General features: G+C 44.1%; 1 protein-coding gene across 1 annotated transcript in view; it reads left to right on the top strand.

Annotated features, from left to right (window-relative positions):
- LOC138303636 (alpha-2-macroglobulin-like) overlaps positions 1–17,938 on the top strand; it is a 133,922-nt gene that overhangs the window by 19,369 nt on the left and 96,615 nt on the right. Inside the window, exons 6-8 of the mRNA XM_069242933.1 lie at positions 190–358; positions 2,316–2,400; positions 16,142–16,265. Of these exons, the coding sequence (XP_069099034.1) occupies positions 190–358; positions 2,316–2,400; positions 16,142–16,265 (378 nt within the window). The remainder of the gene's footprint in view (positions 1–189; positions 359–2,315; positions 2,401–16,141; positions 16,266–17,938) is intronic.

A 17,938-nucleotide genomic window follows, 5' to 3' on the forward strand; every position in this document is an offset into this window, starting at 1 on the left:
ATATATAAAGCATGAGCAGATGCTCATTCCATTGGAGCACAAGATTGAGGTCAAGATCACTGTAATAATCTGAGAAACTAAATGTGATCTAGTGGAAATTCCAGCAGAGCACGATCTCCCGGTCAGAGCTCATCATGTGTACCACGTTTGTGGTCATTGCACATTAACCCAGCAATGCCCTCCTTTTAGGATCCACAGAGGAACCGTGTGGGCCAGTGGCGGGACATATTAACAGCAGGAGGACTTGTCCAACTCTCCTTCCCCTTGGCTTCTGAACTGCTACATGGAACATACAAACTCGGTGTGCGTAGGAAACAAGGATCTACTGTGGAGCATTTGTTCACTGTGGAAGAATATGGTAAGAGAACTTTGTTTATAAGGGTTTGCAGAAGAACAGTAATCAGACAGTGAAGTTTATTGAGGAGGACAGGAGCAGGATAAGAGGTGGTGAGCAAGAACCATAAGAAAACACAGTGGAATGCAGAGGCAAGAGCATTTTAATAGGAGAACTCTTAGGGCCCTATTTATGGTCAAGTGGTGCAGCGCAGCAAGTCACCTTGACATCACAGAGAAAGGGCAAGAATGTGCTGTATTTATCCCAATATGGCACAATTCTGTCCTTTCCCCAATGCTGGTGTACAATTGACTGCCTAGCACCAACGCAGGCATCCTTGCACCATGGTGCAAGTGTGCCTCCGTTGTATGTAGTTTTGAAAGTGGCACCTTCCTGTACAAACACAAAATTCCCGAGGCTTTTTCCCCGCAACCATAAAAGGATTGACTAACATAGGAGCCACACAAAAGGTATTCTAAAGGTGTATCTATTGATAACAATGATTAGGAGTCCTGACTGAGTATGTCAAATGGCACATGGAGACATATACTAATTATGCATGATTGCCTGTAACATAATTTGCCGGAGGAAGTCCCTAAGTTCAGGGATAAAACACATAGGGGGTTATTACAACTTTGGAGGAGGTGTTAAACCGTCCCAAAAGTGATGGTAAAGTGACGGATATACCACCAGCCGTATTACGAGTCCATTATATCCTATGGAACTCGTAATACGGCTGGTGGTATATCCGTCACATTTGGGACGGATTAACACCTCCTCCAAAGTTGTAATAACCCCCATTGCCAGTCCCAAACCTTTTATGGCTGTGTCCTTCATTTTATTGCTGAATCCAACCAAGGAATAAGGAATCAACTTTTCCACAATACTTGTTCCGTGACGTTTTAAATTTAAATGTGATATGTTCTTGACTTTTGGTGAACTCTGATGTAAGTGTGCTTCTCCCTTACTTTTTGTTAATTGTACTCATTAGGGCATTTTGTTTGAAGGTTGGCCCTTGGAGTGAGCACCTTTCACTTTTAGTTTAAACTGTGGAAACTTAAAAGAGTGCTGTAATCTTTAACAAAACCATCACTATATTTCTTTAGGAGTACATGAGAATTGTAGGAGTGTAGAAATAGAATTCTAAGGTACGAAGAATCTTAAGGTATGCACAAAGAGAACAGTAAGATGTATAGAAATAGGTTAAGTGTAGAAGGAGAAAACTAATGTATGTACGAATGAGAGAAGTGCAGAAAGAGAACAGTAAGGTACATAGGAAAGGGAGGAGTACAGAATGAAAACACTAAGGAACATAAGAATGGGATGAGTCCAGAAAGAGAACTCTAAGATACATAGAAATAGGAGCTGTGCAGAAAGAGAACACTATGGTACTAAGGCATGGGAGGAGTGCTGAAAGAGAACACCAAGGTGTGTAGAAACAAAAGGAGTTCAGAAAGAGAACACTAAGGTATATTGAAATAGAAGGAGTGCAGAAAGAGAACACTAAGGTGTATAGAAATAGGAGGAGTGTTGGAAGAGAGCAGTATGGTACAATGGAATGGGAGGAGTGCAGAAAAAGAACACCAAGGTGTGTAGAAATAAGAGGAGTGAAGAAACAGAACATTATGGTGCAATGAAATAGGAATAGTGCAGAAAGAGAACACTTAGTTGTATAGAAATAAGAGGAGTGCAGAAAGATACCACTATGGTGCAATGGAATAGGAGGAGTGCAGAAAGAAGGGTATATAGGAGTGGGATTACACTCAAGTATATAAGGGTACATAGGAATGAGAAACGTGAAGGGGAGCATACTACTCTATACTGTAGTGGGAGCAATGCTGCAAGAACACTGGAGTACACAGAGGAGGAAGCTTAGTTTGAGTGCACTGAGGACCGTACTGCAATCATTCATTCATGTACATCACTTCTATTTAGAAGCTTCACCAGCAGAACTGACACCTACATCTTTTTAACATTCCAGTTTTACCAAAATTCGAAGTCATTGTCAAGATGCCCAAGTCCCTCACCATTATGGACGAGCAATTGGAAGTGACAGCCTGTGCCAAGTGAGTGCTTCATAGTTTTTTAACATGTAAAGGGCCATGCAGTGCAGCCCAAGCCTCCTCGATCAGTAGGCTTACGTATCCACAGACTGATTACAGTGTACATCAATGACAATGATCTTCAGCCCTACCTATCCTTAGATTGTGGACCTATAGGATCGTTGGTAGACCTTTTCTTTTTACAGACATGCCATCCACAAACTGGCTCTAAAGAGATCACCTGTCGAGGTGAGAAAGCTATGTTTTTTTACACTTTGTAAGAAGTTGGGTTACTGGAAGAGGGGGTGAAAAGCTATTCCACTCAAGAAGCAACAGGAAATATTTTCAGGGTGAAACTCAAGAAAACCCCAAATTAACCTGTCCTCAACCCTCTTGTAGCCTGGAATAAAGGCAGCCAGGCATAACATACATGCATAGTGTAAATTATGTATGCAGCACACAAACAGTAATAAAGTGAAAATATAACAGAAGAAGAATACAACACCAGTTTAGAATAATAAACTATTTGACACTAAAAAGAAAAAAATCCAATCCGAAGAACCAGAAATATATAATTTCAAAGATTTAAGTTACGTATAGTGCCTAAAGGCACAAAGCACCATTGTGGATGTCTGATCATGCAAGACTAGGTGAAAACCACACGTTCGGTCTGACTGCGATGGACCTCAGGCCATGCTGAAAAAGTTACCATCTCAGGTCCAGCACGAAGAGTTCAGTTTGAAGGGAGGAGGCTGCGAAGAGCAGAGAGAGAGTATTGTGAGGATGTTTGTTGCTTTAGCATCTAGAGCAAGCATGGTGACACTGAACAGTTGTTGCTGTAGTGCGAACATCCTGTTTAGCATTGCGGATGGTCGTTGCCAGAGATTTGTGTTTACGGTCACCACAGCTGTCGATGCTGTAGTGTGAACTGCAGGTCTCAGATTGGCAGTTGTCGCTCGCAGGTAGTGTAGCCAGAAGAGTCAGGTTCACAAGAGGTTTGCGGACTCATTTGTGGTCACAAAAAGCCCCAAACTTCAGAATTTCTCCCTTTCTTTAAGGAGTTCAACTGATGCCACATCAAGAGTACAGGACCCAAGGGGCACTACTTGGGGATCAGGAATTCACCCTAGCAGAGGCCAGTAGGGCTCAAGCAAGTCTAGTTGCTGGGGCTGGCAGCAGGACAACTGGATAAATTCCAGGAGTCTCCTGAACCTTGTTGTGTCACTGTAGCTTTGACAGGAGTCCAGTCACCTCACCCTTGGAGTCGTCAACCTAGGATGAAGGGTGCAGGTCCAGTCTTCTTTGTCAACAAGCAGGGCAAGTGTCAAGCTGCAGATCAGCAGGACATCCTTCTTTTGTAGTATCCACAGGTCCAGGATTGTACTGAAGAGTTGGGTCTGAGGTCTGCTGTTTCTACCCCGTAGTGTTGTTTAAGGGGGAGAAGCTTCTAAAGTCCACTCCCACCAGAGGTGTCTGGAATTTCTTGCCTTGGCCCCAGCTTGTCTGGGGGCATAAATGACTAGTGTGAAACCCTTTGTGAGTGTGTGTAATATACAAGTGTGGAAGGTGACAGCTCCGCCCCCTGTCAATTCAGAGATGGCCCATTCTGCCAATACCTATTCCCCCTTTGTGTCACTGTCTGGGAGTAGTACACAAAGGTCAGCTGACAGCTACAGCTAGTCATGTGACCCAGGATATAGGCTACAGGCAGCACATAGATTGTACATGAAAATGCAGACTTTCTAAAAGTGACGTTTTCAGAATTGTGACTTAAAATTCATTCTTTAGTGACCAAACTTGACTTCACTACTTGCGTCCAATTGAAAGTTAACATTATTTATTGTAATAAGGTAGAACAGTGTTATCCAAAGAAAGAGGTAGACCTTGCAGTAGTGAACACTTAATTTAAGAGTTTTCACTAACAGGCCATGTAAAAGTCAAAAGTGCATGCTCAGTGTTTTAAATACACTACACCCTGCCCTATAGGCTGTTTAAGGCCTACCTTAGGGGTAACTTAAAAGTATTAAAAAGGAAGGTTTGGCCTCACAAAAAGGTTTATTTTGAAAGTTCAAAATGGCTGTCTAACACTGCACACATAGCTTGCCATCACACATAGGCTGCAAATGCAGACCTGGAGCATGTTTTAAAAGATTACTTAAGTGGGAGGTGCATTTAGTGCTATAGACCCACTTGTAGCATTTAATCAACAAGCCATGGGGGTACCTGTAGTACTACTTTACTAGCGACTTACAAGTATATTATATATGCCAATTGGGTGTAAGCCAATTTAATTGTGTTTAAAAGAGAGAGCACACGAACTTTAGCACTGTTTATCAGTGGTAAAGTGTGGAGAGTCCTAAAAGGCAGCAAAAAACAAGTTCAGAAAATAGGAGGGTGTAAGCAAAATGTTTTGGGGTGACCCTGCAGGGTGGTCCAAGTCCAATACATACCCAGTAAGTTGCTGGCTTCTGTTCAAGGTGTTGATACTTGTGATGAGGGAAGAATTTTGGTCCTCATAACTATTCAACTCTTACTTCTCATTAGGAAGTAACATTTGGAGGATGGATGGGGAATTTCCCATGCCTGTAGTCTTCTCCTGTCTACAAAGCAAGCACCTCCATGAAGTGAGAGCAGGGTTTATTCACTACTCTCTGTCTCTCTGTCTGTCCCCGGCCTCTCTATAAGATCACCACGAGGAAATGGGGGATCAGTATCCAAGCGGTCTTTCTATTTTGTGGATGCCATCTAGATGTGAGAAAATATACAGCTATTATCCTTGGATCCACCTGTTATCTTTTCTATGAGCATATAATAAGCATTGGCTGCATCGCCTGGAGTCATCCTACCCTTTGATTATTGACATCTCTCTAGAGAGAGCCCTTCTCTAGATGCAATGTTTAACTCTATGTGTTCAATTACACACTAGCCCCTATTCCAACAGCTTAAAGATTTTCTCCTCCTCACAGAATTGACACCTTCTCTCTAGCGTCTGGTGCCCAATTACATATGTATGGCACTGTTTTGCGGCTGCCAACACTTCAAATCGGAGTTAGCAATCGCAAAAGGTTATAGCTATGTACAAAATGTGTTTTAAGGGTTGGGTGTAATGCTGATTTGCTACTTGAAAGGCGTGTGCTTTGGGTGTTCCTTCCAAATACCAAATTGTTACCAGATGTATCTATGGTTTCCAACAATATTTCCAGTCACAAACCACTGAAAATTCATAGATTCCCAAGTTGAGATGAAAGCTGATTAAAAAATGCAGGCGCCTCTTCGACCCCTTTGTTTTTCTAAATGAGGTAAGTATTTAATGGGGAAAACTCAATGAACCAGGGGCCCATTGCCAACTTCTATTGACATTTTTGCAAAAAGAAAACTTTTTTATGATCATCTGTGTAAAAATAGAGTTATTTTAAACAAAAGTTTTTTTTATTTAAAGGCGATTACATTCATGATGGTCTGCTGACCCTTGTAGACTACCATCCCTCTCTTTGTGATCAATCACTGTGAGTCATAAGTTGCAACATACCTAACGAATATTAATTATATAGGTTGGGCTGTGACTTACTGTGATTCCATGCACAAGTTTCTGGTCACAAAAAGTTGAGTCGCAAGTTGTGACCACTTTTTGAGAATATGATGTTGTTACTAACACAAAAGGAGGGACTGGGAGTGTTACTGGTCCAGTGTACAATCTCCCTATAATAGTAACTACATACAGGTACACTGTTCCAAAAATAGAAAAAAGAGAAAATGAAAACAGGGGAGACCTGTAATCTCAGGAGCAAGAGCCCTCAAGCATCACTCTGGATGACTAGCATCATCATCGGGAATCGCTCCTCACTAGGCCGGCACTGCAATGCCTAGTGGGCACCCCGAAATGGGGGCTCTCAGCCGAATTCTGAGATAATGACTAGAAAATTCAATAGTACAAAATAAAGGTGCCGTAAGTCACCATCAAAGACAAAAAAGAGGAAAAAAGAATTTAAAATTGGTTATTCATCCATAAACTTCATCATTTAATCAGTCAAATGTAACGAGGATGAAGACCAAGGTTAAAAACAGTTTAGAAAGTAAGGTTGAGGATTATGCTCCTACACCTTTCAAAAGTGAATAAATATATTAGAGAGTCCTAAAAATTATAAGGCACCTCTATGTTATGGTCGACATGTTTCGCGTCTATTGGTCTATACAGATCCACTGACGCTTCATCAGGACCTACGTAACTAAGTAAACAGACCTCTTTAGAAATACATGGGAACCGGTCACTTACTTAAGTTGACTGGTAGTACAGGTACCCACCCCCTACTCGAGAACAGGTTCCATGGGTAAGGCGTCTCTAGGACTCATGGTGACAATATTTAGTCACTGGTCCTGTACTCGGACCTACCCTCGGAGACTGCCTCCCGAAAAAAGGTTTGTTTTGCACACACAATTCACGGCAGCAGACTAGCAGTTCTGTTTATTATGTACCTGCACTAGATGTGATTTCTAGTGTTACTCTGTCTGCAGCCTATTGGGTCTACTTAAGTATACAGCAAACAAATGCCACGCAAGCCACTCAGTGGAATTTTGTGTACACATTTTTGTGTGTCAGGATTCAGGACTGCCTGAAGTTGCAAAGTGTTTTTTTCCAACCTTCACTCTCTGGAAACATTTGCAATTTCACGGGGTCTGCACCAATGCCTAAAAGTGATGTCTTTCACAAGGTAAACTTGCAGAGGAATATTCTGCATGACTTCCGTATTGTGCAGAGGAAATGTGCAATAGGTATTGTTGCAGAGAAAAAGTTGTGTCTACATTCTCCATCTCGGTTGTGGTTGATTAGAGAATTATGAAGTAATTTTCACAACACTCCAAGATAAGTTCTTGGAGTGTGGTACAAATCGCTTCAGAATGCGCAGAATGTACAGAAAAATGTTGCACTGGCGAAGGAGAACTTAAACTGTGCAACTTTGTAAGCTGAACAAATGGGGTTAACTAGAAACTTCACAAAGCTTTGCCAATAAAAAAAAATATCTTTACACAGATGTAGATTTGATTGTAAACCATATACTCTGAGCCACGTGCACATGTACAACATACCTTTACGAAGAAATGGCTGTAGCTGAAAGGAGCACGTGTTGCATGGCCGCAGACCAAGAACTGCCTACAAGGTGTATTGATCATTCATGGTGTGTTATGCAAGTCCTGCACACAGCACAACATTGCACGACTCATTGGTTCTAACAATGGTGACATGCATGTACTAAGCACAAATTAATGCCAAATGTTGTACTCTATCATTTCGCAAATTGAAATGTCAGCTATGGGTGGGTAGAACATTCAAATTTCAATCCACAGAATTCCACAGTTTCAAATAAAAAGTTCTGCCAATGGGCGGAAAAAATCCAGGTCTTGCTGCGATTTTTTGCTGGTAGCGCAGTCCGTATGAAAAATAATTGCAAATGGTAACATGGGGTACACAAGAGCATACGGATATTTGAGTTGATTTTGCTGCTGCTCAAGTGGAAAATCTACTCGTGAAGCAGCCCTCTGACTGCTCCCACGACTGCTCGCTTTGCAAAATCACACCAGAAGGCGTCCTAGCGACCGGAAATTGCATTTGGGGATGAAAAATCTTTCTTGTGCTTAAGAGCCCACTAGCTGGAGCCTTGCATTGTTTTTGTTGGCATTATTTAAGTGGTTAAAAAAGTCCACCACACGTCAGGGCAATTTAGCAAGGAACTCTGGGGGTCATTCCGACCCTGGCGGTCCATGACCGCCAGGGCCGGACCTGCGGAAGCACCGCCAACAGGCTGCCGGTAATTCCTGGGCCATTCTGACCACGGCGGTAAAGCCGCGGTCAGAAAAAGGCAACCGGCGGTTTCCCGCCGGTTTACCCCTGGCCCAAGGAATCCGCCATGGCGGCGCTGCTTGCAGCACCGCCATGGGGATTCTGACCCCCTTACCGCCATCCTGGTCCTGGCGGTAAATATCGCCAGGAACAGGATGGCGGGAACGGGTGTCGTGGGGCCCCTGGGGGCCCCTGCACTGCCCATGCCACTGGCATGGGCAGTGCAGGGGCCCCCTCACAGGGCCCCATAATGATTTTCAGTGTCTGCAAAGCAGACACTGAAAATCGCGACGGGTGCCACTGCACCCGTCACACCCCAGCAACTCCGCCGGCTCCATTCGGAGCCAGCTTCATCGTTGCTGGGTCTTTCCCGCTGGGCCGGCGGGCGGCCTTTTGGCAGTCGCCCGCCGGCCCAGCGGGAAAGCCAGAATGGCCGCCGCGGTCTTTTGACTGTGGTGCGGTCATTCGGCGGTAACCGCATGGCGGGCCGCTACCGCCACCCGCCGCGGTTGGAATGACCGCCTCTGTGTTAAAAGTGTAACTCAGTGTCACTAAATTCCTACGATTTGATGAGTGGAATTAAAAATTCCACCTGGCTAGTTTCAGCACCTTGTCAGGACTTGTAGGCACTATAAGAATGCAATTACAATAGAAAGTAATAATGGGGGATTTGCCAAGATTTTTAATTGCTAATTACCTGTAAGTAATTGATGATGCTAACATGTAACTAAGTGGTGGATGTTAATCTTCGCTACTAACAATGCCTTGTGTATGTCAATAAAAAAGCCTGACAAATTTCATAGGAGGAATGATTTGAAGTGAGGATCACAATATGCATAAACAAATTAAGAGGACTGAAGCGGTGCTGTAGAGCATGAGCTAACCCTCCTCTGACACAGAATTTTACACAAACTATTCATCCTTGATTGGTTCAATCTAAGAACCCTCTGATCAAACTGAAGAGAAAAGAATCCTTTTGCTTTGAAGAACTCTCTCCCACCATGCGTATCCCTTGGTGGAAGCTTTCTCATAGAGGTCCTTCCCATTCTGTTGCAGAACGGGGCATGCTACATCCTGTGAGATGCAGAGGAGCACTTTGTTGGAAAAGGAATAGAGTAGTTAGTGGAGGCAGTGTTACTCTTTAAACATACCTGCCTGGTAGCCCTCATGTTTTAATCTGGGTGCCAGCTGGTATGATTAAAAATGAGAAAAGTTAGGAATCCCCTACTTCTTCTCAGGGTCAACATGTTTCTGCTACTTATGTTCCCAAATGTTCTTGGCTTTCGTCAGGACTGATTATACTACCACAATCCACATTCATTCCATAATGCTTGCGTAACTGGTGCATTTACCATACTTATGTCAGGAACACTTAAAACACCTACTTGGCATTTATAAATGGGTTTAAATTAAGGCACTTAATAGTGCTCCACAGCTACACGGAGGAGAGGTGTGCCTGAAGTAACACAGACTCCAAGTTTCTCACCTGGTCTGTTCAGCTAGAACACCTACATCCGTGCCTGCATCTTTGGCTTCCTGGTGACTGGAAATTGCGCTAATGGATGTCAAATCTTGCTTATGCCAGCCAGCTCGCTAGCTGGAGCCTTGCATTGCTCAAACAGTAAAAAAAAGTTCTACCACATGCCACTGGCAGAATTTGTTTAGGAACTCTGTGTTAAAAGAGTAAGGCAGAGTCTCCCATTCTTCTGATTCTGCTAGCGCAATTAGACATTTCGCCCTGGCCTAGATACAGTGGCGGTCAACAGTTGAAAGGCGCTCATACAATACAATTTAAGAATGGGGATTTACGAGGATATTTAATTGTAAAATATATGCAGGTAATTGATGATGCAAACATGTAACTAAATTTCGGATGTTAAGCTTAGCTACTAACATTGGCAGGTGTCCCTGCAAATTTCATCAGAGACGTGAATTGAAGTAATGCTCATATTATGCTGTAGGAGGCTGGCCTGGTTTGTAGTGGGTACCTTGGGTACTTACACATTACACCAGGTCGAGTTATCCCTTGTTAGTGAATGTAGTGGTGTTCTAGCAGCTTAGGCTGATAAAGGTAGCTACAGCAGAGCAGCTTAGGCTGAACTAGGAGACATGCAAAGCTCATGCAATACCACTTATAGTTACACAGTACTTATACACAAGTAAAGACAATACTCAGTGTTACCAAAAATAAAGGTATTTATTTGGATGACACAGTACCAAAAATATCGTAGAGACTATACTCCTTTTGGAGGTAAGTATTATACACAATATATACACTAGACACCAAAATCAGACAAGTAAATAGTCATAGAACAATGCAAACAGTAGGAAATCCGATAGAATGCAATGGGAGAAAATAGGTCTAGGGGCAACACAAACCATATACCAAAAAAGTGGAATGTGAATCACGAATTTCCCCCCTAGACAAGTGTAGTGTGTGCAGAATCGCTGGGATTGTAAGAATACAGTAAAGGTAAGTAAATTACCCTACCTACCCCAGAGCCAAGAAAAGCAGGAGTAAAGTACTGCAAGTTTCCTTAGGACACACAACACCTCGTTTTTGGGATTTTGCAGCAGCCAACCAAGTTTGCACAGAACAACTGCTGGATTATTGGACCTGAAAACCTGCAAAGTAAGGGGACCAAGTCCAGAAGTGGAAAGAAGTTCCAGGAAGGACAGGAGCCCCTGCCAACCCAGAAGAGGGTGCAAAATAAGAGTCCCTGGTTAGTTGAAGACTACAGAAATGCACCCTAGGAAGATGCCAGCGGGTTCCTGCATGTTGCAAAAGATGCCCCACGGCATGAAGATCGTTGCAGACAAGATTTCGTGTTGGAAGGTGCCAACAAGCCTTGGCTATGGCAAAAGTGTATTTTTCATCAAAATGGCGCTGGATGGACCCAGGAGGGACCTGGGGGTCTCAACTGTGTGTGTGAGGAGGAAGAGGGGGCTCTCAGCATTCTAGAGAGCCCTCAGGATGCCAGTCATCACCCCTGGAAGCCGCAGGATCCAGGTTAAAAAATGGTGCAAAATGCAGTTGTTGCAGCACAACAAAAGAAGGTCCCACACCGCCGAAGAACAACACAGCGAGTTGAGCATCACAGGGTGGAGTGCTGGGGACCTGGGCCAGGATGTGCACAAAGGAATTTTGCAAAGAGTGCACAGGGGCCTCAGGAGGCAAAGAAGACACAATAGTCAGGGGTACCATCGTTCTCGGGGAAGGCAAGGTCTTACCTCCTCCAAATTGTGTCAGCAGGACCCCAGGGTAGTCTATGTCGATGATGTCCACCCTCTGTGTCCTTAGGAGCATGCTTGTTTCTGTGAGAGGACCAGGGTACCAGCTGTTGCCTTTGAAGGTGCCTGCTTGGAGCAGGGGAGTGAATCTGTCACTCCCCACAGGTTCTTCTGGTGCAGGATGAAGACAGGGAGTTCCCAGTGCATGCACACCATGGAAACTGTTGCAGTTGCTGACTTGAAGCTGAGGTTGCTGAAGAAAAGTGTCTCTTGTAGACACTTTGTTGCAGTTACAGCATTTCTTGGAGCAGGCTGCGGTTGATCCGAGGTCATAAGAGTCTGAAGTTGTTGCAGAAGATGCCTGAAGAAAACTTGCAAGCAGAATCTGAAGAGAACCCACAGGAGAGACCCTAAATAGCCCTGAGAGGTGTATTGGCTACCTTATCAGGTATGGGCCTATCAGGAGGGGTCTCTGACGTCACCTGCTGACACTGGCCACTGAGAGCCCTCCAGAGTGCCCCCACACCTTGCAAAGCAAGATGGCTGAAGTCTGGGACATACTGGAGTAGCTCCAGGCACCACCTCTGGGGTGGTGATGGACTAGGTAGTGGTCACCCCCCTTTCCTTTGTCCAGTTTCCCACCAGAGCAGGGGAGAAGGGGTCCCTGAACTGATGTAGACTGATTTATGCAAGGAGGGCACCATCTGTGCCCTTCAAAGCATTTCCAGAGGCTGGGGGAGACTACCCCTCCTTAGCCTGTAACACCTATTTCCAAAGGGAGAGGGTGTAACACCCTGCTCTCAGAGGAAAGGCTTTGTTCTGCCTTCCTGGGACTGGGCTGCCCAGACCCCAGGAGGGCAGAACCCTCTCTGTGAGGTGGCAGCAACTGTAGCTGCAGTGCAAGCCTCAGAGAGCTGGTTTGGCAGTACTGGGGGTCCATGGTGGAGCCCCCAGGATGCATGTAATTGGCTCCCCAATGCCAGATTTGGAATGGGGGACAATTCCATGATCTTAGACATGTTACATGGCCATATTCGGAGTTACCATTGTGAAGCTACATGTAGGTATTGACCTATATGTAGTGCACACGTGTAATTACGTCTTGCACTCACAAAGTCTGGGGAAATGGCCCTGAACTATGTGGGGGCAGCCTTGTTAGTGCAAGGGTGCCCTCACACATAGTAACTTTGCACCTAACCTTCAGCAAGTGAAGGTTGGACATATAGGTGACTTATAAAATACTTAAGTGCAGTGAAAATGAATGTGAAATAACATGTGCGTTATTCCACGCAGGCTGCAATGAAAGGCCTGTGCAAGGGTTTGTCTGAGCTCCCTATGGGTGGCAAAAGAAATGCTGCAGCCCATATGGATCTCATGGAACCCCAATTCCCTAGGTACCTAGGTACCATATACTAGGGACTTATAAGGGGGGTCCAGTATGCCAATTGAAATTGGTAAATGAAGTCACTGGCCTACAGTGACAAATTTAAAAGCAGAGAGAGCATAAGCACTGAGGTTCTGGTTAGCAGAGCCCCAGTGACACAGTTAGGCACTACACAGGCATGCACATTAGGCCACAAACTATGAGCACTGGGGTCTGGCTAGCAGGATCCCAGTGAGACAGGAAAAACACACTGACATATAGGTTTTTATCTATGAGCACTGGGGTCCTGGCTAGCAGGATCCCAGTGACACAGTAAAAACACACTGACACACACTCACAAACAGGCCAAACTTGGGGGTAACCATGCTATAAAGAGGTTACTTTCTCACATATGCTACAAAACCTTTGATGTTCTAATAATGTGTTTTTATATTACTTTTCAGACTGCACTTCTGTCATTATTAAAGCACTTCAATCCATTTTCTGTCTTTTTTCCACAAAGAGAGATCACAGTGCCAGACTCCAGGTAGTCTGGTTTTAAAACATCTGAACAGGAAGTCTCTAAAATTACTACAGCCAGTGTAGGATAAAATAGGCCCTCTCCCCCTCTGGGACCCGGTTCACTGTACCCGTTGCATCACTGCTAGTTATGCCGCTGCCCAACTTTGATACTCAGTGGCATATTTATGAGCCCCTTGCACCACCGTTGCATCCTTTTTTGTGACACAACAGTGGTGCATTCCTTGCAACCATATCCATGAGGCCACGCAGAGCCCTTTTGCTTGGCTTTCAATGGCCTCATAGATATGGAGTCTTGCATTTACTCTGGGCAAGGGAAGCATTCTGTGGGCACTGGGTGGGTGCTCTCACACAACGCCCATTGTTTTTGATGCATCCCCAGGCTTACAAGGCCATGTAAACCTGGGGATGAGTCAAAACTTTATGCCTCTCCAGGTGAGGCACAATGAGGAAAAATATCTTTATCGCTCTTGATTTGTTTCTTTTTCTATGTGTGTTACATTCTACAGCATACATAGATAGAGGAAAGGGTCTCCCAGGTTTGCTTTTGTGCAGAAAAGTGCCACTTTCTGCACAAAACAGTCCTGCATTCAACACAGACTCCCTTGCACCATGGTGCACGGGTTCTAGGCAGCCCACTGTGCACCAGTGCAGGAATAAAGGACAGACATGCGCAGCATTCCTGCCCTTTCCAAGTGACACAGTGCAGTGCATCAAAATGACTTGCAGCACTTGCTCTGCACCACATTCTTGTAAATCTGATTGTCAGTTATTGACCTCAGAAGAATGAAAAGGCCAAGTCTTCTTTGCCAGGATCCGAACTCATGACCTTCAGAGCTCTGCATTTATCAGTGTTTAACTCACTGAGCTGTCCAACCAGATATACCATTTATGTTCATAATCTTAATACCTCCACTGCTATGCATTGGACCAAGAGGATATAAAAAATTACAATATTGATGATGTCACTAATTTCATCACAGCTGTCATTGAGATATTGAAACACCATTCATCACAACCACACCTGCCCCATTCAAATCTGTTATACACAGTATGTGGGTTTCACCGATGGTCCTGACTTCCAGGTCAGTACTCCATCATTATCGTCACTTCCTTAGCCATTCTTATACTTGTTTGAAAGACCCATGCAGTATATGGGGCACATTAATACCCCATTTGCGCCAAATTTGCAGCATTTTTTTATGCAAATTTGGCACAAAAATAACTCCATATTTCTATTTTGACTTTATACCCATCTAACGTCAAAATATTGGAGTTTACACCATTTTTTAGATGTGTGAACCTACCTTGCGTCAATGAGATGCAAGGTAGGCATTCCCATCCAAAAAATGGTGCTAACCCCATAGCCCCAAATTTATCCCCCATGCTAAAATGATGCATGGGTGGGAGGAGGGGCTAAATAATGGTGCAAGGCTTGCTTTGCACCATTATTTAGCGCCTGGGTCAGACCAGGCAAAAAGGGACCTGTGGACCCATTTCCATGGTTAAACACCATCTAATGGGTCCACAGGTGCCCTCCTCAAGCCCCAGGAACGCCCCCACCCACACCAGAGGGACACCGTAGAATGGGGTACTCCATCCCAGGTAATTAGGGTAAGTATAGGTAAGTAATTTCTTTTTTTGTTTATTAAAGAGCCATCGGGGGCCAACTTGGGGCCCCCAGCATGGCACAGGGTGCAGTGGCCATGCCCAGGAGTCACTGGTCCCCTGTGCTGGCCATTGGGGTTGTGGGCATGACTCCTGTCTTTTCTAAGACAGGAGTCATGTGGTATGGATGGTTTTGCATCAGAAAATCATGCTAGGCTGGTTAGAGTCATCTTTTTTTACTCTAACCAGCCTAATGTCATTTTTTTGGTGCAAAACCCCCTTCTCCCATACCGCCAGCCCAACCTGGCTTATGCCATTTTCTTTTTGTTACCCCACCCTTTGCACCGGCTTGTGCCATTCCATAAATATGGCACAAGGCTAGTGCTCAGGAATGGCGCAAACCGGTGCCAAAATGTATGGTACAAAACTGCGTTAGTGCAGTTTTGCACCAAAAAATATAAATATGCCCCTCAGTATCTATCACACCAGAGCTCAGCCCCAATTACTATATGTACCACTAGCCAGGTATAGGGTTTTATATGTCATATCCAAAGTTGCAGAGCGGCCACAAGGCAGCAGGGTTCCTCTTTACAAAATATTTTTTTAAAGTATATACTTAACTGAACTTTCCAATATCTTGACAGACTACATCACTCTTGTACTCATCAAAAGAAAATGCCTTCCCTTTCTCCAGTTATCTGCAGCATTCACGGCCTCTCAAACAGTCAGGACTGCTATCTTTTAAGGGGCTATCGGGGGAAAATGTCAGTGTTTGCATTCTTGGCAGTGTGTGTAACTGAGCAAGGAGTTGGGGATTGGGTGAGTGAGTAGGTTGAAAGCTGGGAGGATGTGTGGGCGATAAAATACAGCACATATTTGTTAATATGTTAGTGCCTGCAAACACAAGAATGCACAAGTACATGTCTGTGTTTGCACGTTTTAGCTCAACATAATTGAATGAGTTTAGCAGTGCTTGTCTAGGAAGATATTTGTGCAAAAGAGGGGACCCTAGAAAGAAGCAGCATATTTACCTGATGTTGGTATTTGTTGTGATGACATGAAGACCACCAAGGCTAAATCTTTATGTAGCCAGACCTAAAAAGAAGGGGGGTTGTTACTTGCTGTCTATTTCCAACTGTGCCTCTGCATCTTTAATCCTATTTTGTCTGTGCTGCTCTTTGTGGTAGGTATACCTATGGAAAGCCGGTGCCTGGGATCCTGAAAGTGAGTGTCTGCCGGAAGTACCTCCAGAGCTACAGCAACTGTTATGGCAAGGAGTCAGAAGCTGTGTGTGAGGAGTTCTCGCGAGAGGTGAGTAAGACTGCAGATGGAAGGGTGGCCCCCAGTAACTTATGCCACTTCTGAAAATAGACAACCTTAATTACTATAGTTTGTATGTCATTCCATGTTTGGATGTCTAAATTCTTCCATCCTTACAACATTTGGAGTACCGAATGTCCATCACAACAAAAAGGTGGTCAAAGTGTAGACGATGAGCCAGATGCAATGGCTTATCATTTATTGAGTCTGTGAACAAAGCAATGGGGAAGCTGGAGGGGAGAGTAGCCAATGGAATTGTTATAGTCCCAGTCTGCAGAACAAGGTCAGGGAATGACTCAGAAAAATGTGTTCGAATGATTAAACATGACTATGAATTACAAGGACACAGCAAAAAGGCATGTACCCAAATGGAATAAAGAAAACTAAAGAAAAACACATAGTAAACAAAACAGTGGGAACTCACTTCAGAATAAGGTACCAAGGCCCAGATTTAAGAGGGCCTAGCACCATTCCAGTGGCACATTAGCATCATTTTTGTTACGCTAATGTGGCATTGGGAGGCCAAAAATGCTGCGTCATATTTACAAAATGACGCAGTGCTTACATTGCACCACTTTGTAACCCCTTGCGCCACATTGTGCCTTTGCCAGGCGTAATGTATGCAAGGGGGGTTCTGACGGTAGGTCAGCCGGAAAAATGGCGCAAAGAAATCTAACAGATTTCTTTGCATCATTTTTATAGCATTTTTAATGCCTGCTAGGAGCAGGCGTTAAAGGGAGGCTGCAATTAATTTCAATGGGCCTCTGGGTGCTTTGCAGGATTAGCGTCAATTTTTTACGCTAATCCTGCAAAGCGCCCGACTAGCGTAACAAATTATGACGCTAGTACCCCTGACTACTGCCATGGTACACTGTTTTTTAAATATGGTGCAAACATGGGGGAGTTAGGTGGGCGCTAAGGGGTGCAAGAAGAGTAGTGCTGCACTAGGTGCAGCGCCACTTTTCATAAATCTGCCGCCAAATTTCTATTTGTGATGTTGTACTTTGAATAATGTGTATGCAAGGTAAGGCTCATTTGATGTGAGGCAGCACACTCTTTTTGCAATGTACCTGAAATTAAAGGGTTGGTCAATTACAAAGGTTATCCACTCTTTTACCAGCTACCTCCCGTAAGTCTACTCCTTGAGATAAGCTGTTGCTGTGCAGTATTTGTTTCTCCCTTCAGGAGACAACAATCCAAGTTGGCCACTGACAAACCAGAGGGATCTTTGAGGCCTCCAGCTAGTCCATATGGGTGTCAGGATATTAATAGAGCAATAAATTTACCTTTTCATGGGTTTCCTTTCAATGGCATCCATGTCAAATAAACAAAACAGTCTATAGGAAGAGATAGGTATTAACCAATATCCTTGTTGGACTAGATTGTGAAATTAGTGTGGAGACATTTTCCAGCCTTGGTGTGAATTGTGACTAAGGCCCATATTTATACTTTTTAGCGCCGCATTTACTTCATTTTTTGATGCAAAAGTGGCGCAAACTTGCAAAATACAATTGTATTTTGTAAAGTTTGCGCTGCTTTTGCATCCAAATGTGGCGCAAATGCAGCTCTAAAAAGTATAAATATAGGCCTAAGTTTCCACAGAAGTAAAACAATTTAGTCTAGAAGGCAAAAGCGATTCCTTTGATGAATTATGAGCTCCTTCT

This window comes from Pleurodeles waltl, chromosome 7, assembly GCF_031143425.1.
Source record: "Pleurodeles waltl isolate 20211129_DDA chromosome 7, aPleWal1.hap1.20221129, whole genome shotgun sequence".
Lineage (NCBI taxonomy): Eukaryota > Metazoa > Chordata > Amphibia > Caudata > Salamandridae > Pleurodeles > Pleurodeles waltl.